Source organism: Vidua chalybeata, chromosome 11 (assembly GCF_026979565.1).
Source record: "Vidua chalybeata isolate OUT-0048 chromosome 11, bVidCha1 merged haplotype, whole genome shotgun sequence".
Taxonomy (NCBI): Eukaryota; Metazoa; Chordata; class Aves; order Passeriformes; family Viduidae; genus Vidua; species Vidua chalybeata.
In genome coordinates this window covers 12,525,334-12,551,548 of record NC_071540.1, presented here as the reverse complement: position 1 = coordinate 12,551,548, position 26,215 = coordinate 12,525,334, and the positions used below count along the sequence as shown (strand labels likewise).

Sequence of the window (26,215 nt, the reverse complement as noted above, 5' to 3'; positions counted from 1 at the left end):
GCATCACATGTGAAGATTTTTAAGGAAGGTTAAGTGCATAAATAAATACTTGTGGGCCTGGTATGTTAGGGAAGGACCCACACATCATCAAGACACGCACAGAAAATTTAGATTTCATTATTGCTATTTATTGATTTCAGAGCTATACAGCTATTAACTATGCTCTCCTCCAGTAATACATATTGTCTCCAGGATTGCTGGGGTCTTTTATGCCTCAGGAAATCTTGCCTTGCACTATATTCCCTTTCATTCTTTTCCTCCACACAGCCGTGCCCAGCCCTCCCCCACTTTGCAAAATACTTTACTGGTGCTCAAAAGGCCCTAGCACAGTTTGATTTTGTTCCTTTCCTAGAGAAGCAATTCCTTCATTGTCCGCCTGGAACTACATTCCATTAACTGAGCACATGGTTGACTTGACAGATGGTATGCAGCTGAGTTAAACAAAACTCATGGATTTTGAAGGTAAATCCACCATAAATTAAACTACCTGACAAGGTCTGAAAATAACATAGTTAATGATTTAATTGGGTTACATTAAATTCAGCACAGCTGCAAGAACATGTTAATTGAAAGAATTTTGCTAACCCCACAAAAATGGTAGATCAGAAGCTTAGACATACTATTTCCAGCTCTTGTGCTGATATGATTTGTGATCAGTATTTTATTTCCTGCCTTTATTTCTCTTTGCCAAGAATACATGTCAAGTAATACTACAGAATTCTGTAGCCTCAAATTGCCATTTTTTCTGGGCTTTAAGAATGACCTTCTTTCAGAGAAGACATGCATCAGTTAAAGAATTTCTGGACTCCTTCAATCTGGATGAATTAAATGGCAGTAATTTAGAATAAGAACTTACCCCTTAAAATGTCAAAGTATCTCAACACCTATTTCTAACTGCTGTATTTGAACCTTCCACAAACAAAAAGCAATATTCATACAAGCAGAAAGCATGCCTGAATTTTACCCTTTCAGAAGTAACCTGACTGTACTTTAGAAAGTGCTGCACAGTTACTTATTTCTTTAGATACCAAGAAAAAAGTGCCATATTAGGTAATAGAATGACTACTAACATTAAATTTGCTGTCCTTTGGCCAAAAAGGGCTCAAAGGTTTTTTCCAGTTCATTAGAACATTACCTGGTGGGGGAAAAAATAAGAAAAATTACTAAGAAATACACCTGGAAAATACTAAAAAAAACCCAATTGTATGAGAATTTTGACCTTGTAACAGTTGCAAAATATGTTCCCAAGAAAGTTGTTTTTATGCCACTTCCATGTGCTGTGATAGGCTCGTGTCAGAAGAGCAGGGAAGTGGAAGGAGAGCACGATGTGCTCACCTGTGTGTGCCAGGTGCCAAAGGAGCCCTTGTTTGCCATTCCCTGCAGGCAGTGCTGTAGCTGTCAGAGAACAGCGCTCAGCTCTGAGCATGGACTGAGGACAAGCCAGAAGAGAGGAAAGCTTGATAAGCAGTGAGGAAACCTCAGGTTAGGGACAGGCTGATAAAACTGTGTGTGTTTGGTCTAGCAAACAGGAGATGAAGGGCACACAAAAGAGTCTGGAGCGGAGGCGCTGAACATGCAGTGAGGAAACAGAGTACCTGGTCTGTTCTTGTGCTTTGTCCTTCTGGACTGGCTTTCAAGCAGGGGCTTAAAAAAGATTTGAAGGCCATCATGAAGACAGGCTCCTTCCCCATACCCAGAGAAATGAGCAATATTCATGGAACATTCTTTTACCTGATAGAGAGTTCTTTAGTTGACAAAATTCATGCAAACAACAGTGATTTACTAAACCTTTTCCCTCAACCTGTTCAGTTTATTTATGCAAGCTATAAACATTTGAAGTGGTTTAAGGGAAAAAATAACGTGTTTTTGCTTGGAGCTAAATAACATGGATATTTATAACTGCCCTGTAACTCAATCACCATTTATTCCACTAACACCCATCTGTGAAGGCATGGGTCTGTTATCAAGTCAGCTGTTGGGACAATGGAATAGAGATAATTAAAGAGCCCTGGAGATTATTTCCACCCTTTACAGTGTTGCTATAAATTCTTAAAAGAAGGCTCTCCTACATTTTTTGCTTCTCAGCAGATCATGGTTGGTCATCTTCTCTCAAATACAATGAAAATGTTTCCATTTTTATTAAAATGCAATCTTTATCCAGCAAGATTTCTGTCCAGTCCATTAAATGTGAGAGAGCTACTTCACATTCATGTATTTTCTTCCCTCTTTTCACATGAAGCTACAGGAACAGTAAAAAAGAACCCCTTATGACATATTATGTTAAAATGCAAACAAAGTAACAGGAAAAAAATAGGTTGTTACTTGTGCTGAACAGGTATGACCTCACACAGAAATTCAATTGTTTTTCTGATAGACTGCCTGTCTCAGACAGGTTTTATTAAACACTGTATGAGACTAGAAGATGTACAGCCAAAGAAATAGTTCAACTCAGGGAGGCTTTCTGCAAAACAAGGCATTGCTCTGCTCTCCTCCCTTCTGCTCTGACTCCTGCAGAGCTGGTTCAAATGCAGTCTGGCAACTCTGGCTAAAACCTTTTCTCTCCACTGCAATCGATCATGTACTGGTATTCAAACCTGCAGATTTATTTGTTTACAGAAAACTCTCACTTATGTAAACAATTTATGAAATGAACAAGAGAGGAGAGATTTTGATGCTGTTTTATATTATGTCTTTCAAAACTCAAATTAATTTAATTTTCTGTGAGATATATAATGGCATTTTAACTCCTCAGCTGTTGAATGTGTTTAGTAAGAATGTTTTCCTGTATTCCATTTACTAGCATATCAATATAGCAATTTAATCAATTCTTAAAATCAGAGAAGCATTTAGATTGAAAAGACCTTTAAGATCATTGAGTCTAACTGTAAACCTAACACTGCCAAGTCCACTGCATTCTTAGGTGGTCTGAGACTATTTATTTTGGTTTAAATCTTATGGTAACTGTCAGCTTCTTCACCCAAATTAGACCCCATTAGTGAAAGCTGTCATTTCTTGTTCAGTGTTATGTCCATCCTCAGTAGCAAGAGAAGGAGCACCTGGCCTGTGGCCAGACCTCTCCTGCTCGTAACAGTGCCAATGAGCTGTACCAGTCACTTTGCACAGACACAGCTGCAGAGGGAAAGGTGCACTCTGCGTTTGGGACTTCAAGATATGCTTGGGCATGTAGACAGGATTTTTCTTGTTTGTTTTTACAGCTGAGTATTTAATCACAGATGTTCTTCTTGGACAAAGGAACCCTTATTAAGAAACAAAATAAAAGGCAATTTTCAGGATTTCACAGCTGTAATTTTACCGTATGCTAAGCATTGGATTTAACTCCAACAGCATGCAATGTAGCTGCCTCCCAATTGTTTCAGTACAATCACCTAATCTATATCTTTGGGTTTTGTTTTAATGACACAACCTCATGGTTATCTACAATGTATGTCATTCCAGCATAGAATAATCCAAAATAACAATTTCCCTAATGATACAACACTTCAGTAATAAAATTTGTCCTTTGTAGTAAGGACAAATACAGAGTTGTTCATGTAGTGTGACACTGAGCAACCTAAGTGACCAAGTGACTGATGTGCGGGGTGCAGGACTCCAGCCATAAGGTTTGTTGCATGAGATGACACTGATGACCCATCTTAACTAAGAACTCGGCCATCTCCTATAGCTTCTACATAAGCTGAGGTCTTCCACATTTTCCCATACTAGTGACAGTGAGGTAAAAATAACTCCCTGACCTCCAGAGTGTAATGTGACACATGAGGTTTAGTTTCCTTTGTCCTCCTGCCTAAGCTCTAACAGTAAAGCCCAAGTGTTTGCTCTCATTTCACTTAGTCTTCCAGACGCATGTAAAAGTAGAGACAACGTCACCAATGTCACCAATAAGTGATCATGTGTCATTAAATCAATGTTACTGGTATTCAGAATGTTCATAGCCTGTGGGATTTCAACTGAGAAAAAACAGTGCTAAAAAACCTAGCAGTAAACTTTAACAAAAGTAAATACTTTCTTCTGGAACTAAAGTATACCTGTAAGTCACTGAAGCACAGCTTTCAGCATTTTCTAAAGTTTGATTTATGGCACTTCACAGTATGTGACTGGGAATCTGAAAAGGCTTTTCATAGTTCTGGGGATCTTGCATAACTTGAGAAACCCTTGGTAGCTCTTAATTAGTCCACTACAATTTGCTCTGTGGGACACTGTACACACCAAGTAATCAAGAGCCAAGTGGGGAACAAAGGAGCAAAGTGCAAAACACTCACAAGTAGCCTGCTGAGAAATAATTTCTGAAAAGTTAGCAAAGTCAACCATAATTTTTATTTTGGGGCTGGATGCCTTCTAATAATAGCAAAGAATGGATTTGAAATTGGAACAACTATGCTGGCAGACAAAAGACTAATAAACCCCTTAATAGGGCTATCCTATTTACTGCAAAGGCAAATGGACTGGCAATAAATCCCCACTCTTAAAGACTATTTTAGCATTAAGATATTTTACATCTCAGTTGTTAAGGTGTACTTTTAAATAGTGAGACATTCTGAAAATCTTGCTCATGGAACATGGAGTCCTGGGAAAGAACTTGAGTGAAAACTTCAAAGGTGTTCTGATGTTATATTTGTGAAACAACATGGTTTTCTTTCTTTTACAAGGCATGCTAATTAGATCTTATTTGTCACTCTTACCACATGTACACTAGTCTGTTCCCCTTAGAGGCAAAATGAATGAGATCAACATGCATTGGCATATTTGATTAGCACACACTGTGTAGAATCTATACAGAAAGGTCTTTGAGATTATTTTTTTGAAAACTTTACTTTTAAAGGCAACCTAAATTTGGATCAAATACAACTACAGAATCCCCCAGAAGTCTGAAAGTTTAGGGAATAAAGGGTGTCCTTCTGTTCATGCAACAACTGTTCCTACACTGTAAAGTATTGTGTTGTAATAAGTTCCCTAAATAAAATAGCAGAGAACTTTAATTAAAGGTCCAAGTTTATTTGTATTGTACAAACATTTCAGGGTAATTCAGTAATTAAGAGAAAAGTAACAGGAGTGCACTAAAAGCAAAGATGGAAGAGTAGGATCAGCACTGATGCAGTTGCACTGTAATATGCTGCATTCAAAGTGGCTCTGCTAAGGAACCTCTGGCTGTATTTCAATGGCAAAGTTTGGACTCAGCATGATAATACAAACCAAATGATGACATTGGCTTCAGCCTCTAGTAACCAGCTGCTTGCAAACAGAGTGTCAATGTAACTACTGCTGAGTATGATCAGAAACTAAGAATACTCCTGCTTTTAATCAGAGAGAGAGAGAGAGAGATACTACAAGTATATCAACAAAGGACTGACAATAATACAGGGGAATTTATAACAGAGAGGAACTTTACTATTTTGAAGAAAGTCTGAGCAGTTGTATTAGAAGGCCAGAGTTACTTAAGATAAAAGAACAACCCAACCCAACAGATGTCTTTAAAACTGTCTCACCCAGAAGAAATTTATTTAAATGCTGTGGAACTCTGTTACAATTATAACTAAGGACTTCATATTCTTCAGTCATAGTACCCACATGCTAATTTGGGACCTGAAACAAGAAAGAAAAAAAATACTTATCCTTAAGATGCTATTTTTTACATCTACAAATCCTCCTTAGTTTGTTTTTATACATAATCACTTTTAATAGTCTTCAAATTAGACATGGACAAAGAGCATTATCTTTAAAAATCCCTGCAGTGTTATAAGACTTGTGAAATAATGATTCTAACTCCCATGTTGTTTTCCAGGAAAACAAAGACTGTGATTCATTCACTCTCATTAATAAATAGCTAGATGCTTATGAAGTTAATTCAACAAAGATAAGACAATTTGTACAATCAAAAGATAGAGTCTCAAAGCTGAATGATTTAGTTGTCTAAAACATTAAGTCAAACCATCTGTTTTAAAACAAGTATGTGTACAAGGGACTATTTTTTCCAAATAAACTCCCAAAATTGACTGGGAAAAACTTTACGTATTGCACATTCCCCTTTTAATAGAGAATATTATATAAGCAAGATAAATGTAAAATTAAAATACAAAGTTTGTGACATTAATCAAAATAGTGATAAAAAAGTCCTAGAGACCTTTAAAGTTTACCTGAAGATGGAGCTATTTTTGCTGGTGTTTTTTTGCCCTCCTAGCTAAGTTAACATTTGAAAACTGGTCCATGTTTTAGAAGATATCTATTCCCACTTCTGCTTTGCACTGAACAAAACCAGCTTTCAATAATGTGCAACAAAGATATGTGTAAGCAAAGAATAAATTTTGGTGAGAGTAGATAAGGCAGTGAAAAGGGTACCTGAAAGGCAACAGAACCAGATAGGACAAATAAAATTAAAAGATGGGATGTCAGAGCTTATTTTACAGTCGGTTTTAAAAAACTTCAGTATAGAGAAGCTAAGTTTTGTTGACTAATGTTAATCTTCAGAGTATTAAATAACTGCAGTTGGACAAGACAGAGACATCCCACAGTTTCTGTTCCTTAAAGGGATATTTTCTACCACCTCCTCCTCTGCTCCTAGCTTACTCCATGTTTGTACTTCTCTGATTTTGATAGTAAAAAACCAACCTTTATAAAAGCACTGTTTTCTGCCAGCTCAGTGAGCAGAATTGCCTTAGAAAGGGGGCTGAGCAAGTGCCAGCACCAGTCAAATGCTGAAGGCCACTGGAGTAGGAGGAGACAGGCAGCTAGGAGCAGGAGAAGGTAAATATAGAAGCCTAAATTTAAACCTTTTCCTTTAATTGCGTAGCATTTTGGTGCTTATAGTCACCTTCATCTGTAAGTCACAGTTACCCTGCTTAAACCAGCTACTGCAGAAATTTGTGTGATAGAAAGATGAAGGTAAAAAGAAAGGGCAAAGGATCAGTGAGTTTGTTTTTGTAAACAAAGTCACCCAGCTTTAACCAAAGAAAAGAAACAGGTGCACTTACATTTATTTTTGAACTGATTCTGTTTTCTGATATACATGGCTGATATTGTGTTTGTTTCTTGAAATTATTAAGGATGAAAAACTAACAAAAAATGTCTGCTTTTAAGTACTTATAAAAATTGTCATTTGCTGGGATCTGGCTAAACTCCCAGATTTACTGTCCTGAATAATTTCATGACCCTTATGAATAACTCTGTGTCCACAGAATGTACATTTCAAAATGAACATCAGAGTCGTCTCAGGACTCAGTATTTATGGTAGAATTTCAAAAGGAACCAGCATAAACCATCAAACACATGGCTGGAAGCAATATTTCCACCACAAGCTCCAAGGTCCAAGGAGTACTACTTACATTTACACAGCACCCCTTCAGTGCTGACCCTTAAGGAGCTCAGGGCATGCTCATTCTTCCATTAAGTGCATGAGCAGCACATTCTTGGAGGACTTATGCTGTAAGGATATGCTTAAATTCACCAGAATGACCTTGTGAACAAGAACAGTGCTGATGTATAAGGTTCCAAATTAACTCAGATTTAATAGCAATTTTTACCTTGGTTTTGTTTCATGTTCTAAAACCATTTAATGAATATTGTGTTGATTTGGTTTCCCATAATCTGATGCTATTTCAATTTGGTTTGTTCAGGGGTATTTAATTGGTTTGTTCTTCAAGCTTCTTGAGTTGAATTACATTTTCTAAGATGCATCTAGTGGTAATATTAGTCAGACACAAAAAACCAGATAGGGCAAAACTCACAGACTTAACCAAAACTCAGTCTCATTTTGTTCTCATTAGCTGAAGGAGATAAGATCTTAACTTGATTAAATTAGTATCAGATAAAACCCTAGTGGAAACAAAATGTTTTTAGCTGTTTTTTTGTCTGCTAGCATTTAGAGAATACACACTCCTGTATAAACATAACTTACCAGTGGCCATTTATAGAGCATCAGGGAAGAGCCACACAATTTATGTAATCTGTGACAAGAGAAGAAATAAAGGAGTCCACTTACATTTTGCTTCCATAGTAAAATGGGTAAAGTCATTTATAAAATAAGAACCTTACCAAAATGAACAAAAATATCTATCTGCATGATTATTCTGAGGTTTGTTTCTGCTCACATGCAAACATTTCAGAAGCATTGTCTAGCCTTATAATGCTGTCTTAACTTGGATCTCTCATACCAACCTCTACAGTGTTTTAAGTTCTCATAATTCAGGTGCTGAACTTCTATTTTGAAACCTTCAAATGGGCACTTTTTCAAATAAATATTTTTCAAAGTCCTAAAGTAAAATGTCATTCTCTATACTTCCAGTATATGCCTAATAATTTGTTTCCTATGCCTTGTCAGTTCTCGTCTATTTCTCGTTCCTAAAGGCAAGTTTATAATTAGCTCACATTTTATGAGTCCATTTTTTTTGAGGAGTGAATGCTGTCTACAGTAGATTCAATCATGGGAGAGCTAAAAATGCAGTCTGGCAACAACTGAAATCAGCTGCATGTTTTTCATTCACACTCAATCCACCTTTTGATTCACCTGTGAGACGACTGTTGCAAATACTCATCTATCTGAAAATCCTGCACTACAGAACACAGGGCACTAGCACTTTTGTAGAACCACTAAGCACTATTAGCATCAAATGAGTGCCTTCTGGTTCATATTATCTTTGTAAGAACAATCAGTTTCATATTGCAAGGATTCAATTATATTCTGGAGATGTCATCTATGTTTTTATCTTCTGTCAGTGCTGTATAAGTGGCGTAAAAACAAAGGAGTCGCCTATCAGGGCTGTTAAGATCCCAGAAGGCAGCAGACTGGTTTTGTTTGCTGCTTTGCAACACTGTCAGTAGCTTTAGCAGGTAGTAGATTTAGAATAGTTTGTATTTGACCAAAGCCAAACAAAGAGTTGAGACAAACATAATTAAAGAGCTGAGATGATCAGGCTCCTGCAAATGGGAGTTTGTTTGCTATGGTGCTTTATGGTTTAGAAATAAAGTTATGGTTTAGAAATAAAGATACTGTTACTATCTTCTTCATGTGTACTTAAAAAGCCAACTTTTAATAATAAAAAACCCCTTTCTTAATTCATTTTTATCCAAACACAGTGTAATGAATATCTGGAGATATAGATGAGTGCAGCAGTTGCTTGGTAGCCTGATTGTCTCAGTGACAACGAAGGAAAACAACTCCTTGATGAAACACACAAACTTTGAGAGAGGAAGCAGAATGGAAATCAGAAATGTAAGCTTTGTGGCAACAAAATTAGACTCCACTATTGCATTTACTAGCACATTTATGCGTATTACAGTGCATAGTTTTCCTTTCCCTCTTCTGTTACAGCCTTATAATTTTTATTTGCCCCTAAGATTTTTACTGTCTTGAAAAACTTCAAGTCTTACTTATCTCTGTCAGACGGTAGATAACAACCATAGACCAAGGAAGGGAGGAGTAATTAAATTATTTAGAGTGAGACTACCCTGTCTTCTGAGCCCTGTTGTCTTTCCAGGCACTGACCATCCCTCTGCCTCGAAGGGATTAGCAAAAAGGCAATAAAAGACCATTAAGAGGGGGCTGTGGCCTGGGGTTCACTGGCTTAGACAGGGTAGAACTATTAATCTGCTAGTGGAAGACAAGAAAGTTTTCATTACACCCCAGATGAATCTGCTGAATGGCCAATTCCTTGCTATTATAATCAGGTACCATGGGTCACTTTTAATAATCATCCTGGGAAGTCCATTATTATTTTAACGAAGCCAAATTTTGGGTGTAGCTGTGTGCCTCTTGGAGGCTGGAGCACACCGATGGTACCGTTTTATTTTCATTTCCATATCCACTATGACTGGCGCATAGGACCTATGCAGTAGAAACCCAAAATATCACCAGATTTTAGGGTTTCCACGCTCTCAGGCCCCTCAGTCTCAAGCGTGAGGGTCTTTCAGGAGATGTAACTCATGCGGGTGTAACTCATGTGGATGTAACTTCGTGCGGCGTCCGCCGGGGCTCCGCGAGAGCTCCGTGCCCCCGAGGCCCTCAGGGAACGCGGGGTGAGGGCCCCCCAGCCGGGCTGGCAAAGGCGCCGTGCCGTACCGTCAGCGCCTGGGCTCTTCTCCATCCTGCCCCTGCGGGGAGCCGGGAGGCTGGTCCCCCGCTCCGGCTGCGGCGGGGGAGGCGATCGCGGCTCTCCTCACCCACCGGTAGCGGAGGGGCCGACGCGAACCCCGCGGGGCGGGGGGCAGCTGCGGCCCTGCAAACACTTCCCTGCGCACCAGCGGGCGCCGGACGGTCCCGCGCAACCCCCGCGGAGCTGATGGGCTCCTTGCGGCTTCTCCCTCGGGGAGACCACGCGGAAGGTAGCGGATTTCTGCCGCGGAAGGGCGAGGAAGCGAGGGAGGCGGTGACGGAGGCGGTGATGCCGGGCTGGCGCGGCGGGGAGGCGGCGACGGCGATGCCGGCGTGGGGGGGCGGGGTTGAGGGGCCGCCATCGCGTCTCGGGTGGCAACGGGCGGAGAGCATCCCGAGACAGCTCCGCGGGAGCGGAGGTAACGCGGTTCCGGCTGACACAGCCTGGGTGGGGTTTCGGCTTCCTTCCCCGCTTTCCTTCAGCTCCCTTCACCTTGAGGGAAGGCGGGCAAGGAGCGGCCTCAGTGCAGAGGCTGCGGCGGCAGCGCCTTGCCCTGCGGAGCATCTGGGGCGGCGGCTTTGGCGACCCGCGCTGCCGCAAGTGTGCGGTGGTAGCAGGATTAATGCCGGGTGCGTTTCTATATTGTCTTTAAAGGGCGCCCCGACTCTGACAGCCCCCGTCTGAGGCGGGTGACTGCAGCTACTTCCTTCGCGGGGCTGTGTGAACCTCGCTTGTTTTATAAGGAGAAAGAGGGTCACCACCGCTTGCGGGTAGCGGAGCGGCCTCCGAGAGTAGAAATGACACCTCTGCAAATGACCCCCCTCCTGCGGCGGGACCCCTCAGGCGCTCAGGCCGGCGGCCGCAGCCCCTGGGGTCGCGCTTATGGCGACTCGAGGGTGGCTTTGTGAAGCCACGTGTTCCTCTCGTGCCTTTCGGTGGTGGGTGCAGAGAATTATAACCGCTCTGCTAGCGAGCTGTGGCAGGGCACTGAAGTGGGCTTGGCGAGACCCTCAGGCCAGCACACCTTTCTCGCTGGTCTGGTTTAGTAGTGATTTTGATTGTTTTATGTGTTTTTAAATGAAGCGTATTAACTACAATCTGATCAGGTGCGGCTGTAAGTGCCACCTAAAGAGTACACATGGGTGTGTGTAGCAGGTGCCTTTTTGGCGTTATTTTTCCTCCTTTGAAGAGGTTTCTGCTTTTCTGCCCCAGCATCAAAAATAAGGTGTCAAACTATGATTGTTGCTTCTGTCTTTACCTGGGGCTAATTGTATAAATTTCACCAGATGTTCCTCTCACTGCAGTGGTTTCGTGCACTCCCAGCCTAAATCAAGACTGATCAAAGTCCCTATTGAGAGCTTACTTATGTTTTTTTCCTTGGAAATATGAAAATAATTAAAAATACGAAAAATATGAAAATATTACTTACTACCATACTGATAAACTATCAAGTGAAAAAAACGGTCACAGTAACTTCTCTTTCATACTTTTTTACATGATAAATATACCTTGTCCTTTTTTTTTTTAACTTTTTAACTGATGTTACAACCAATTCTATTTGATCAAAAGTTTGTTGATAGGATTTATTTTATATTGTGCTAAAGATGGTATATATGTATATGCAAGCACAAAAGACTTGGAGCAGATTAGATCTTTACAGTAGGAATTGTTTTTTTTTGCATGGGCTTCCTGTCTGTTAAGCGTATATATGGTAGGGCAACGATTCTTCTCTCACCAGAAAAACATATCCTGGATAAACTCTAAGCCTTTCCCATGTAAATGTTCAAACTATGAGGTGCCTAAATATATATATTGCCATGAATAAGCATTTCTGGACTTACAGCCTTTGCTCTGTTGGTGCTTAACTCCCTGAAGACTTTGATGCTGTTTGCCTGTATAGAGCAATCTTGAATATTGCTCATAGGGCCAGTCATTGTGTTCAGAAATAGGAGTCTTACATCTGGTGTATGTGAACAGCCAAAGTGTGTGTGTAAAGCTGTGCTACAATGAGAGTTGTTTTGTGCAATCAAGAGCTAAGGAAGACAGAAGCAAGAGCACCAGAAATCTTTGCTAATGAGCGAGTATTGTATAAAAGCACAGCAAACACAGCTTTTAGCAGTTTGGTACTTCACCTTGGTCATTAAATAACTTGCAGTTCATCCCAGGTCGAACAACTGACAACTGTTCTGCTCAGTGGGAGAAAAGGGATCTTGGCAGATGGTTCCTCTTTCCCTCCCCTTAAAGGAGGGCCACCCTGTAATGTGGTGTTAGTACATTGCTAATTGCATGTTAGCCTTCATCAGCTCTCTGGTACCTGGCTGCAGTGTTATAGGCCTTACCAGATGATACATTTTTGGTGAAATGAAGTGATCCCAGTTTCAGGTCACTCTGTCCTGGTTTCATATAATAGCTTTCTATACCAATAGCAGAATCATTTCAGTAAAAAAAAATCTACATATATCAGCAAAAACATTCCTCACAGCTGCAGTGATCGGCAAAAAAAAAAAAAAAAAGAGTTGAAGACGCTGTGTTGCACAAGGGTGAGCGATGAGGAAATCCACGTGTTGGTTAGCTTGTGTGGAGGCAGAACCCTGCATTAGCCACAGCACTCACACACACAGGCTTTGGCAGTGTTAGAGATTATTCTGAAAGTATTTTTAGCTGCAGTATATTAGGATTATTGTATGTTTCTCCTCCTCCAAGCCTCTTTTCTGTTTCCACTGAAATAATGATCTTGTAACAGAATCAGGGATTTTAATACATGTATTTTTTCTCTGACGTAGCTCATGAAAATAATTCTGGTAGATATGTAGGGCCTGGTTTTTTATGCAACTAATAAGCTAGTGGTCTTAAACTTTTGTAAAACGGGTCTAATGGGTCTTACTCAGATTTATCAATGTCTTCTTGAGCTGAGTGTTTTTATTAGCAATAACTTGCTTTTGGAAGGCATGGGAGCATTTTCTGGAGACTTCAGAAGAAGGTGGCTCTTTTCCAGTCAGTCAGTTCTGAAGCAGAGGAAAAAAAGTTAATTTCTTTGTCCTTAGATACTGTTATATACAACTCCTAATGGAGGAATTTGGATTGAAACTACTGTGGGTTTTTATGTACAGTCTGTACTTTTAGATGACCGAGTACAGCGGCAGTGAGATCTGCATAAAGAGTTCACGGAGGGAATGAAGAGCTGTGGTGTAGTTAGAAGTCAAGGGTTGGATCAAGGGCAGTGTGGAGTGAGTACCTCTGCCTGTGGCCCTCAGCAAGAGCCCTCAGTGCATTGATGTTACTAGATCACTCATAAATTACCTGTGTGAGCACAGTAATTGGATTGGGATTATTAGTATTGCAGTGCAGCTATGTTCATGCTTAGAACTTCCATCTTGGTCTTGTGGTGCTTCCTTTTCTATAACATTTCTGTCCTTCTTTCTGGTCTTTCTTCTGGTCTTCTTAAGATAGGAGTCCTTTAATTCTGTCCTTCCTACAGTTCTGTTTGATTTCCTGATGGTAGCAGTTCTTCTTTCATTCTAAGTTATATAGGAATTTGTCTCTTGGTTTGTCTGGGTTGGTTCTGATGTTTAACTGTGCATGAATTTGACTTTGTGTAAAAAGAACCAAACATGAAGCAACAAAAGGAAATACCTTAATTTATATTTGTAAATCATAGGGTAGAAAGGTGGAAAGACAATTTTGCAAGAAAGTCCTGGGATAAAAAAAAAAAATATTTCAGCTGTCTATATTTTGTTTTAGATTGTGATTTGGAGTCGTGGAGAATTCACAGTCTTTCCACAATGGCAGAAAGGACAGATTATACAAAATCACAAATTTCACTGGCTGAATACAGCCCCGTCAATAAATCAGAGAGGACCAAGAGAGATCCAAGAGGAGCACAGGATGGAGACCAAAATACAATGCAACTGAAGAAAGAAATATCTTTAATAAATGGTATAAGCCTTATAGTAGGCAACATGATTGGTTCAGGTATTTTTGTCTCGCCCAAAGGAGTTCTCATCTACAGCAGATCTTATGGATTGTCTTTAATAATTTGGGCAGTTGGAGGGATATTTTCAGTCTTTGGAGCTCTCTGCTATGCTGAACTTGGAACCACTATTACAAAGTCAGGAGCCAGCTATGCATATATCTTGGAGTCTTTTGGGAGCTTCATTGCTTTTATTCGTTTGTGGACATCGCTCCTGATTGTTGAACCAACTAGTCAGGCAATCATTGCCATCACCTTTGCTAACTACATAGTTCAGCCTTTCTTCCCTTCTTGTGACCCTCCATATGTGGCTTGTCGTCTCATAGCAGCTGCCTGTGAATGTAAGTATTTCTTGACATTTACTATGGTAAGTTTTTATCCAGGGTATATTTTATTAAACATCTTACCCACACTCACAGTTGGTGCATACTGGATCTGCAATGGTTTGAGTTACACTGGGGGAAAGAACAATTCCACCACATGAGAAACTTGAAGGTGTTCAAGTCAGTGAACAACCATTTTCTTATTTGGAAGCAGAACCAGGTATTGAACTCTTCCAAGCTTACTTGCCTGGTAAAAATTGGGGTAAAAATTGTTTTCCCTTGAGAGAGGTATTTTAAATCAAACCTCGGGATACTCTTGGTGTGGTCTTAAAAGCTATTGCAGAATGGCTCTTACGCTATAAGTTCTGATATAATTTGGTTTGCAATAATTTCTCAATGGTTACATGGTTCAGTTACTACCCTGGTTTCAAAAAATCATTCATTCAAGATTATACTTGGGATTAACTGTAAGATGAGTACAGCAGTATGTGTGGTAAAGCTGTTTTGAAAAGTGGAAATTTTGCATGCACATAAAATATTGAAATATTTGTATTCATATAGCCAGCTCTGTTAGTCAATATAGAGGAACAGCTGCCCACACACTTCAAACTCGGACATCAAGAGAATGAAACTGTATGATTGAATTGTGTGTGTGTCTTATTTAACTTTAGGTGTTTCCTCTTAAAAGTGTTTATAGACTTACTCTACATTTCCAGTAAACAGTGAAAACTGTATTTCAGCAAGTCTGTAGGACAGTGCTTTGTGATGTGCTGATCCATGTACTGAGCCTGTCACCTGTATTGACACGATTTTGTGTCAAAAAGCTAACACGGAACTTGGACTTTTTTACTGCCAACAATATGCTGCAAGTATATGTGCTGCTTCTGGCTGGTTCCTTTTTGAGGCATCTGTTGGAAGAGCTCTAATGTTCCTTATTAGAGTTGTCTATAAAGGATAAGAAAAGGGAAACGACAGAGCAGCAGCAGGTACTTTGGATAGTTGACCTCTGTATCTGGTTATGATGATTGCAGCTTCCTGTTCCATTTTTGTTATTTTTTTACTTTTGTGGAAGCATTAACATCCTGGTTGAGGACCAGGTAGGGGGAAAAATAATCACAGACTTCTTCCAGGAGATCTGTCAGTTTAATAATTTCTGTTTCCTCCTTCTTCCAAATGAGTGAAGGGCCTGTAGTGTCATGTTCACATTCCTTAAACAGGTATTGTCCCAAGGTATCTTGGCACAAATTAAGGAGTGTGGGAGAATCTGCTCTTCCATTTAAGGTATCCCCTCACTATGAGGGCAGTTAGCCCATATAAAAAGGAGCTTGTTAAAAAGCAAAAAATTAAGACAAAGTGATTAAATTAAAATTATATAGTAGGTATATAAAAACAGTGTGATGTCCTCTACGTATGCTGCTAATGAAGAGGATTTAGCACCTCTTTTTTTAGTGGAGACACATGACAGCAGGATCACTCTCAGGCAGGTGGAACAATTTACTTTACCAGTCTGTTTTATGGTTTAAATGCTTGTTCTGCCCTGCTCTGAGTGTCAGTGCTAAGACTCACCCCTGCTCTACAGCTTCATTTAGCTGTTAAAGCTTCTCCCTGTCTTGGCACGGCTGATGTTGTTTGTCACATCCCTAGCTCTGGATATGATTAATCCCTTAATAATGAAGCTGCTGGGAGTGGAAGTCTGCACATTGGTTTGGTACAGATTGAATGTGAGATTGGGTGGGTTTGTTGTGGGGTTTACTTTTAGTTTTATTTGTTGGGTTTTTTTAATCTTAGTAATAGCAATACTAGAGCTAGTGTGAGAACAGCATTACTTTGACAGTCATTTTGGCAGTGGGGTGTCATATGGTGCTACAGAACTAAACTTGACAGTTCTCAGAAACTTTAAGTGGCTAAATAATAATTAAGTTGAATAAAAGAGTATTTTTAGCAAAAGAAAGAGAGATGTGGCTTATTCAGAATACTGATAACCTTTCTTTTTTTTTTTCCCCTTAAAAAGTATCAGAGTATCATTTTATCTGAAGTAGAGACCTAGCCCTAACTCACTAATAATAATTAATCCCAATGAAAGTTGCTTTAAAAAATATGGCTGAAATAAACCCAGCGAGCGGGTTTATACTCCAGTCACTCATACTGAAGAGCAGAGTTGTTTTCTTTCCTGAAGGCTCTTTGGGAGTTGCAGCAGTCCTGACTTTTGAAATTTGATACGACTGGATTTTTTTCCCCCTCTTCTTGCCACACTCAGTTGAACCTCATCCAGCTTGTCCAGACTGAGTAACATACCAGTGCTATACTTATCCGATCATTACCTTTCTTTTGTTATATTTTAAAAGTTATTGTTTTCAATTTGGTAGCTATGCTAAGATCATTTTTATTTCAATAGTATCATGGTATTTATGGATTATGGGAAAGGAAATAATATATCACATCTTTTTATTTAATTTTTATTTACTGCTACCTTCTGAAACAATCAAGTTTACTTTTTATTTATATGCATGTTTAAAACACGTAGTGCAAGAAAACTCTATGGAGATAAAAAGTACAATAGTAAATAAACACTTTTTATCTAGCTAGAGAGAAAACTCAGATTTGGGGGAAATACTGTTTCCAATACAGAGGTTTCAACTATAGAGTGATAATTTGGCTAAGAAAAATATGTACCAAATTAGGATTTTGTTAAATTAAGAATACTGAAGATACTGAATCCTATTTAGTATACAGCCCTTGAGTTCAGGCAAAGGTTGTCTGGCTGTCCACTTCAGAGAAAGGTAATGAATGCAAAAGCAAAATGTTGAGAGTCATGAGAACTGTCTTGGGGAAGTTGATCATGTGAGTAAGTTTAGTCAGCAACTACAAAATATTTGTGAGATCTGGAATTCTCACTTCAAGTTTCATTGCAATCTTGTGAAATAGGTCTGACTAATTTATTTTGGGATAGAGGACTAAAGACATTCAGAATACCCATTACTTCCTACCAGTTTGTAAAAATCCAGACTACTGTTGTATTAGCTGTAAGGCACATGCTCATTAGAACCACAGAATGGTTTAGATTGGAAGGGACCTTAAGGATCATCTCATGCCAACTCCCTGCCATGGGCAGGGACACCTTCCACTATCAAAGGTTGCTCCAAACCCCATCTAACCTGGCCTTGAAAACTTCCAGGAATGGGGCACCCCCAGCTTCTCTGGGCAGCCCATGCCAGTGCTTCATGGTCCTCGCATGGAATAATTTCTTGATGACACCTAATCTAATCCAATATAATCTACCTTCTTTCTGGTTAAAGCCATTACCCCTTGTCCTCTCATTACATGCCCTTGTAAAATCAATATGTTCTCTCTTCATAATACAGTTCAGTAGAACTGGAAAAGAGTATTGTACTGTACCTGTAACCATACTTGGCATTGCAGCTACTCCATGGATGTTGAACTCATCCTCAACCTAAAAATGAAGCATAAAGAAACCTTTTCAAACACTCTTCTAATATGTTTGCCCAATGGAATTTCTAGATAATATTTCATTTATTAGACCAATATTGGTACATTGAAATGAATTATTTCATGTAGCAGTTTCTTTAGTTTCGAGGTAGTTGCAGAGTACAGCTGATGAGGGGTAACATTAGGAAAATGTTGTCAGAGAACAGGAGGGTATTTCCTTCTGTCTGTTGAAACAGTGTTTAAAACATCTGTTTCCTGCTGGTTTGTTGGAACCAGTGTGTTTTCAGTACCTGTGTATTTGGCTTAATTTAACCTAAGTATTAGTATAACAAGTGCATATTTAGATGACAAATAAAAGCTTTGAAAAGTGAGTTAAACCGAGCATTGTTCAAATAGTCTTTTAATTTTTCTTTTTTCTTCCTTTTCTAGGTCTTTTAACATTTATAAATTGTGCCTATGTTAAGTGGGGCACGCGTGTGCAGGATGTATTTACTTACGCTAAAGTCGCTGCTCTTATTGCCATCATCATCGCTGGACTTGTTAAAATATGCCAGGGTAAGCTTGTAAAATTGAAGCAAAGGTTTGTGCTTATCAATTAAAACTGAGTGACTGATCTAAGGACTGTAAACTACCTCTATATGTTTTATGAAATCCCTCAGTAAAAAAAGTAGAATACAGCCACCTTGAAAATACCAGTAGTACTAATGTTAGGCATTATTATGATACTGTGTCATGAGATATCCATCTTATCTCAGTTGACTTTGAACTTGGTAAAAGAAGGTAATTGACTGCTCAGCAACGTTGTGTTATTTACAGCCTGCAGTACAGAATTAAAAAGGAAGTGAAAACAGCAATACACAGAGACAGCAAAATACAATGGGAGTGGTGAAAGTTACAAATTTATCTAAGGAACATCTGTACTTCACAGTGAGATCAATTGAAATTTTTTTACAAAAGGAATCTGTGGACTGAAAGCATCTGAACTTAAGGCACAAATGTGCTAAGAATGTGTAGGTAGATTTGTGAAGCTACAGCTCTGTTTTTGCTCAAAGCCTGAATTCTATTATAGCTGTTGAGAATTAGAAAGTGTGTGTATGTTGGGCATTGTGTCTTCAAGTTAAGAGAAATTCTCAACTTAGTTTTGTTCTTAATCCTTCCTTTGGGAAGAATTTGTTGGTGTGTTAGCTTAATAAAATTATCCTGTGTTCAAAGCTGCCATAAAGGGCTGTCTTTCCCTGGCAACCTGACGATTTATGTCCTTTGCTCTAACTGGTTATTGTTGAAAGTTCATGAGCAAGATAATTACTGTGAACCAATAAAGAATATTCATATGTGAGCACCAGGTTTAGTCCTTAGCACATCTGCCCATCCCTTGTTTCGTAGATACCACGCTTGTTCACATCTAATTTCCTTGACATTGTCTCCATTTTCTCTTCCTAACTCAGCAGTTACTCCACCTGTGCCAAAGGAGTAGCAATGTCTGATTGGGATAAAAAGTGGAAAAGAGAAATATGATATTTTAGAGGCTTCAAATATTACAGTTTTAATGGAGTCTAAACACTTCAGGATACATAGTATAGGGCACGTTTTGGAGTTACACAATCACTTGCCTTTCTGTTTTTGGTGGTTTTGTGTGTGTTTATATATAGAGAATCTGAATATTAAACTGTGATTGATGAACTTGTCTTGACTTGCTTACAGTCAGAAGATTGCGCAAGTTTTCACAAATACTGGTCCAAAAAACACATACTTTTAGCTTGGGAAAATTTTATCTTAACAGAAATACTTTATTATCTTTTAATTTTTCTCAGTTTTCTATTATTAGTAGCAAAACCTTAAACATCCCTGTAGGTGTTTGTGTGGGGTTCTCTTGTCATAGTTATATAAGTCACTTGTAATCTTTGTTTTCTGCATAGGCAACATGTTTGAAAATTTAAAAGGATATAGAAGAATAGAGTGGGTTATTTTCTAAATATATATATATATATATATATTATAAACCCCCACACTATCATTGCCAATTGTTTATAGCTTAGTCTGAACTTAATGTTCCTGAACTTCTTGTGCTACTGTGGACAAACCAGATGTTTAATTGTAGAACAGTATCATACACAGCGAAAAATCTTTAGTAGTTTCAAATGCCATGCTTATTCTCATGTCTAAAACATGAAGTAGATTTGGAAAAAATGTCTTAATAAGCATATTTGAAGGAATTAGGGTTTCTGAGGTGTTTTTGTAATTGTGTGGCACATGGAAAAATATTACTTACTGTATTTTATTATCCTGTCCTTCACTGCATCTTTTCCACACAGGACATATATGGCACTTTAAGAACTCCTTTGAGGGATCCTCTTCTGATATTGGAGAAATCTCCCTTGCATTATATTCTGCCTTGTTTTCTTACTCTGGTTGGGATACACTCAATTATGTAACAGAAGAAATCAAAAACCCAGAAAGGTAAACGATTTGAGCTTTCTAAATGTGGATGGTTCCCAAGTTGCTCGGTTTGTGGCTGTTATTCACTAATAAATTCTGAGCTTACACAGAAATGAGTAGAACTGCTCTACTGGTAAGGCTGTGGATGGCCACTTGCAAAGATTTACTAAACTCCATTGAAAGTTAAAAAGAAATTAAAACATAGGAACAATTAAGGAACAATTGCAGGATGCTGTATTAAGTGCTAGATAAGCTTTCAGTTCAAGATGTTGTTACAATTTATTATAATAGGTGTAATTGTTGCAGTGGCACCTAAATGTTGTCTGTGTTTACCTGTGCAGTCATTCTGATTTCATATTTAAGAATATTCATATTTTCCATTAATTTATGCTCTAAAAGTGTGACTGGCTAATCTTGCCCAATTGTGAGTCTGTAAGCAGACACTTTTATGTTAGAATAAATTTTTTGATAATTTTTGCATCCTGTTATAAGCAACAGCTCAGATTGCTGTAGCTGAATGATAAAGAAGAATGAGAATTTTTTTTTTTTTTTTTTTTAGTTCTCTAGACTGATTTTGATGTTTGCAGTTTATTTCCTTCTAAGTTGGATGTTGAGTATTATGCTGGGCATTTATCTAACCAGGAAAGCTACCTACTAAAATAGTGGATAAATACTTTAAAAAAAAATAGCTATTTTTAGTTAGATTGAATTCCAGATTGACAGTTTGTTTCTTAATATCCTCTTGCAAAGATTTTATACACTTATTCAGAAGACACACATTTTGTATTTTCGGCAGGCATTTGTCATTTGGTCCTTCAAATTGCGGTTTTTTTCTGCTGAAAAGCTTTTTTGAGTATTGTGGCAGTGCCTTTTCTTTTTAAAGTTAGTATCGTGTTCTCTGTTATCAGTTTGATAGCTCTTCTATTAGATGCATTGTTTTGAAAAACAATTTTTCTCAAAGGATATTTAGCTGATAAAATTTCTTCATAATCATTTGCTCTAGATAGGCATCACTGCCTAATACAAGCTTCATTCGTGGTAGAATGGTAGCTGGTAAAGTGAACTTTAAATTTCAGCTTTCTGCATTGACAGTTCTTGGGAATAATGAGGTATTCCAGACTTCCACAAAATTACTACAAGAATTACATATTTTTCATATTCACTTGATTGACAGTGCCTTCATGCTTGTCCACCCAAAAGTTGCAATCCACAAATTACGTTTGACACTCTTACTCTTGGCTTTAATCTTGCATGATGCAAAGTCCTTAAAATGCTATTTCAGATTTTTGTTACATTGTCAAATATTTCTGAATTAAATTCACAGTTTTCTGCTTCTTTTTCTTCTCTGTGCTGGGATTCATGGGTCTCTTACTAACAATATGCAACCTGAAAGAGGAGTCAGAACTCCCAGTTACTAATTTACTGATTTATATGGAGGATTGTGGAGTATGTTTGTTTTTCTGTTTCCATGGCAGCAGACAGAAACAGCTGGACTTCTGGGCCTCAGGAAGTTTTTGAGGAAAGTTTCAGTCAGACTGATAATTTTTATGCTTTGGGGTTTTGTTTTTTGCAGATTTTTTGTTCTTGTTATTGAAAACAATGTTCATAGCAAATACACATCAGTGTCACCCTGCTGTGTTTGATTTCAAACTGGGCAAATGTGAGAGTAACACTCTCAATTCTGCTTCCTCTTTTGAAACGTTTGAATATTCCTGTGAGGTTTGAGGGAAGAATAAGACTGAGAAAAGCCAAAGCCTGACATTAAAAATCTGTTTCTGGTCTGTAGTTTCTTTCTGTGGAGCTGCACGCTCACAGCTATGAGTTTATCTCACAGTTAACTCTTACCTGCTCACATCTAAAGGTTATCAGTTTCCTGTTCCTCTTGATTTGTTTTTGTAAAGCTTTCTAGACCTGTGTTTGCTACTAAGATACACCACGTGCTGGGGCTCATAGCTGTTCAGCAATTTTAGTTCTGCATCTCTGTTGTGCAGCCCAGTTAGTTTGTTCTCTGCAGTGATGAGTGCAGATGAGAAGGACAGGGGTTTGGTTTAATAAATCTCCCTGCATCAGTTCCAGAAGTAAGTGCTGAAAGGACAGCCCCATTCCCCAGGGAGAAGGAATGCAGTTCCTCAGAGCTCTGCCTCTTTGGGTTCTAAATGTGGTAGTTAACATGGACATTAGGAAATAATTTAAAGCATTTAAGTATGAAGGCTGTTACTACAGATCTGGAAACCTTGAAGTTAGAGTGTTTGAAGAGCAATCATTCTGATTCATTCAGAGAATCCATTTTTACACATAATTTAGGTTTTAAGTTACTATAAAAATAATATTTTTTTCCAGTCTTCAATATTAGAATTTCTAGTTATAAAAGAAAATAAACTCTGATTACAGAGATAAGTTTTGGGAAATCTTTATGCTGGCTTCATTACTTTTCTGTGTATTGTAAATGATACAAATCAATAACTTTAATCTGTTACTAATGTAATTTTTCTTTATCTGCAGTTGTGGGTTTTGGAGTTTTGGGTTTTTTTTTGTCTTACAGGAACTTGCCCCTGGCTATTGCAGTGTCTATGCCAATTGTGACTATTATCTATATTATGACCAATATAGCTTACTATACAGTGCTGGATGCTCATGCTGTTCTCTCTAGTGATGCTGTGGCAGTGGTAAGTTGACCAAGTGTTAAAAACGAGTGTTTGAGATTGCTTAAAAAATCATTGGTAAGGGTATGAGCAAAAACCAGATTCTCTGGGTGATGTAAGAGAGTTTTATCCTCAGTAGAATCTTTAAGAAGACTTAGAGCATTGTATTCAGTGGATGAATGAAGAAAGGAGGTGAGAATTAAGCTGTTCAAAAAAATCTGATGAAAATGAGGCACTTTCATCTGCTCAGATATTCTACTTGTGGCACAAGATACAGATTGCCCTTTATGCAGTTGGTGAAAGTTGCTGTAGGTTGAAAATTATATAGATGAATTTTTACAGAAACATGGTAGTAACATTGCTGCATTTTAGAGTTTCTGGTGTAATCAAGCAGCAGTTACATTTCAGCCTCCTTGTTGCTATTTCAGGAAGAAGTGAAGTAGTTTTCTCCTTTTCAGTGAAGAGGCTTTGAACTGTAAAGGGGTGGAGTGAAGCTCTTTCCAATTTCTGAATGGACTAAAAATTCTGAGTAAAAGGAGTATGAATGTGTCTTTCCAGATCACATTGTGGGCTGTTTTTCTTGGTGGCTGTGAGGCAGAAGGAATCATACCAAGGGATTATATGGGAAAAGAAATGATGAAATGCCCTCCTTTTTCAACACAATTGGCTTCAGGTGGTGTAGTCCCAGTGTTGGGGCTAAGAAACTGATTTTTAAAGCTTTTTTGTTGAAGAAATTTAAGTGGTACAACAACAACCAGTTTAAAAGTTCTGCAAATGCTCTTCAGATGGTTGCTGATCATGTCAAACTCACTTTTTCAATGATTCCTGTCAGAGTTTCACAGTTGACTTCTGTTTTACCTCCTCATGGAAACCATCATAACCTTTACTGTGAAGTTTTATGCAGATGAAAATTACTCTGTAGTACAAACACAAATAAAGAAGAGCAGACATTTTATCTCATCTTTCACTGTTACTGAATAACCTCTTTTATGTTGTTTGAGACTACTATTGTGTTTTCTGTCTGTGAGAGTGGCAGTTGGCTCCACAAGCACTTTCTGGGCTGTTTTGTCTCCTGACAGGAGACACACTGGCTGCCAGTGCACAGCTTGGTACCTGCTTCCTGTGTTTGGTCATGTCTGTGGGTCCTGATTGAGTTCCTACAATAGGTGATACTTGGCAGCTTACTTCTTTTACTTGGAAGAGCTAAAACTGGTTGAAGCAAACAGTTGGTTGTCCTGCATAACCAGCTGTCATCTTTCTTGGAGCTGTACAACTTTGTCAGCAAACTGGGGATAAAGAGGATGACTTCAGTTGCATCTTTGAATATCATCCTGTGAGTCCAGTGTAGATCCATCAGTTCACCCTGGTGCTCTCATATTCTAGAGCAGGCTTGCTTTGCTTTGCCATGCTCCCTCAATGAACTGGAATGTGGGAGGCTGTGTGTTTTAGCTGTTTTATTCTTATTTGGTGTAGTTTAATAAGTGTTGCGAATCTTTTTTTTCTAACTGAATTCAGACAGAAATTTTTAAATTCTTCTTAGCCTTTTGGTATTCTCTTCCTTCATTGGCTTCATTAGCTTCTTTTCTGAAAAGGAAAATCTGCTTGTCCTTAGCCATTAGTGTCATGTTCCTCTTCTTTGCTTGCACAGGCACTTCCCAGTAAGGTTTCTTTGAAGAGCACATTCCATACCTTAAAAGTGAAGAACTCTTCATTAGGGGCAGGCAGTTGCTTTTTGAGGGAGTTGTTCAGTAAGTTATTTGCCTTCTTTCTTGGAGCTAGCTGTAATTGACTGCGAGTGCAACATTCCCAATGGCAGCTACATGGAAGTTCTCTGGCTTTGGAGTCCAAGCTGAAAAGCTGAGCTAAACTTGAGAGTGCTATATTATATTTTTAGTATGAGATAGGTAAGAGACTTGGGAAACACTGAACCCTTGTTTTACAGCTAGCTATGAGAGATGCTAAGAGGATAAACACCTAAGAAGGTTTAGCTCAAATATCTTCAGTACCTCCATGAAAATATAAATGGAACTGTTTTAGTGTTGGAGCGGACATGGGAAATTTTAATGTGGGCTGTACAGAAGAGACATCTTACATGCAAGTAGGAACGCAGTGTATTAATGCAGCAGAGTAGTGCTGGTTCTCTTGCCATAAAATTGTATTCGATGACCTAAAAATGAAGTGGGAATTTTATGCTGGACTTCTTACTGCACTGGTACCTTCTTCTCCCAGTAAAGGTGTTGCCAATAATACAATGAGAGAATTATGTCTGTTTGAGTAGAATTGATCAACATCATGGTAATTGAAGTGAGAATTACAAGAGACACATTTTAAATTGTTTTCTTTTGCACCTTTACAGTATTTGGGATTTGGTTGATGGGCACTCTTTCCTTTCTTTTAATATTTGTGGAATTAAATCTCATTTGGTCAGTGGGGAGAGATGTCATACAGTATCTTGACAATGTAATCTATGGCAGTGGGTGAAAACTTCTTCTGCTCAGGTGCTGTTTTTTTTTTTTTTTTTTTTTTTGCATGTGCAGCTTCCTGATTGCCATAAATTAAGAGTTTGTTTCTGTTAGGCAATAGCACCTTAGAGTCCTCAGAAGCTCAAAATTAAGAAAACATGCTGTAGTTCTGACTGCCAGATCTTCCTGTGATGTGTGAATGTATTTATACTTCACCTCAAGAGAAATGTTAAAGCAGAATTAATTGTGTTTCCAAGATCCCAGTCAGATTATTCATATATATATATATATCCTCTTACTGCTCTGTATGATTTTCATGTAAGAATGTCAATAGAACTTGGTCTGAAAAAGCTCCTGGTCAATAGGATCTTGAAATGAGTTACGTGAAGAGGCTCTATAGATGCCTTTTAAACTTTCCTAATAGAAACACCTCATAATCATTGGGTATTTTTTTGGCATAAGTTTCTTTTCCATGTTAGGCTACATTCTCTTTGCATTTCTCCATTTGTCCCTCCAATCAATACTGTGTGGTGCTTTGCCAGCCTCACGTTTGGCTCCATATGCGCTCAGCGTAGTCTGACATTTCTTGTGTGCCTCTAAGTACATGTCTAATGTGCAGCTAAGTGTGATGAAACATTTTTCATCTTGTGATTTGTAATATGAATGTGGCTCTTGCTGCTCATCTGTGTGCCTGAATTACTGAGTGTGAGGCAGTATCCTGTGTATTTTGTTGCGGCAGCTCTTGATGCTGGAATTTCTGCTGCTTTTAGTTCAACCTGTTTGTATAGAACTGTTGTTTGGACCTTTAAAAGGACAAAAAAGTGTTCTTGCAAAC

At 38.5% G+C, this 26,215-nt stretch overlaps 1 protein-coding gene and 1 long non-coding RNA gene across 8 annotated transcripts in view; one reads left to right on the top strand and one right to left on the bottom strand.

Moving 5' to 3' along the window:
• The window catches only part of SLC7A6 (solute carrier family 7 member 6), a 39,191-nt gene that overhangs the window by 3,494 nt on the left and 9,482 nt on the right, over nucleotides 1–26,215 (top strand). For 2 of the 7 annotated variants that reach the window (XM_053952488.1, XM_053952484.1), the window contains exons 1-4: nucleotides 10,279–10,518; nucleotides 13,842–14,411; nucleotides 18,270–18,395; nucleotides 20,153–20,297. In XM_053952488.1, coding sequence (XP_053808463.1) covers nucleotides 10,287–10,518; nucleotides 13,842–14,411; nucleotides 18,270–18,395; nucleotides 20,153–20,297 — 1,073 coding nt within the window. In that variant the 5' untranslated portion in view covers nucleotides 10,279–10,286. Of the gene's footprint in view, nucleotides 1–10,246; nucleotides 10,730–11,154; nucleotides 11,326–13,841; nucleotides 14,412–18,269; nucleotides 18,396–20,152; nucleotides 20,298–22,818; nucleotides 22,943–26,215 lie in introns of those variants that run through there. The other 5 variants (XM_053952485.1, XM_053952483.1, XM_053952486.1 and 2 more) reach the window with 5 other exon arrangements.
• Nucleotides 5,482–10,157, bottom strand: LOC128793385 (uncharacterized). Its single transcript, XR_008432790.1, has 3 exons — nucleotides 10,067–10,157; nucleotides 7,907–7,955; nucleotides 5,482–5,598 (listed from the first exon to the last, which is right to left on the bottom strand). It is a non-coding gene; the product is annotated as an uncharacterized LOC128793385 (long non-coding RNA).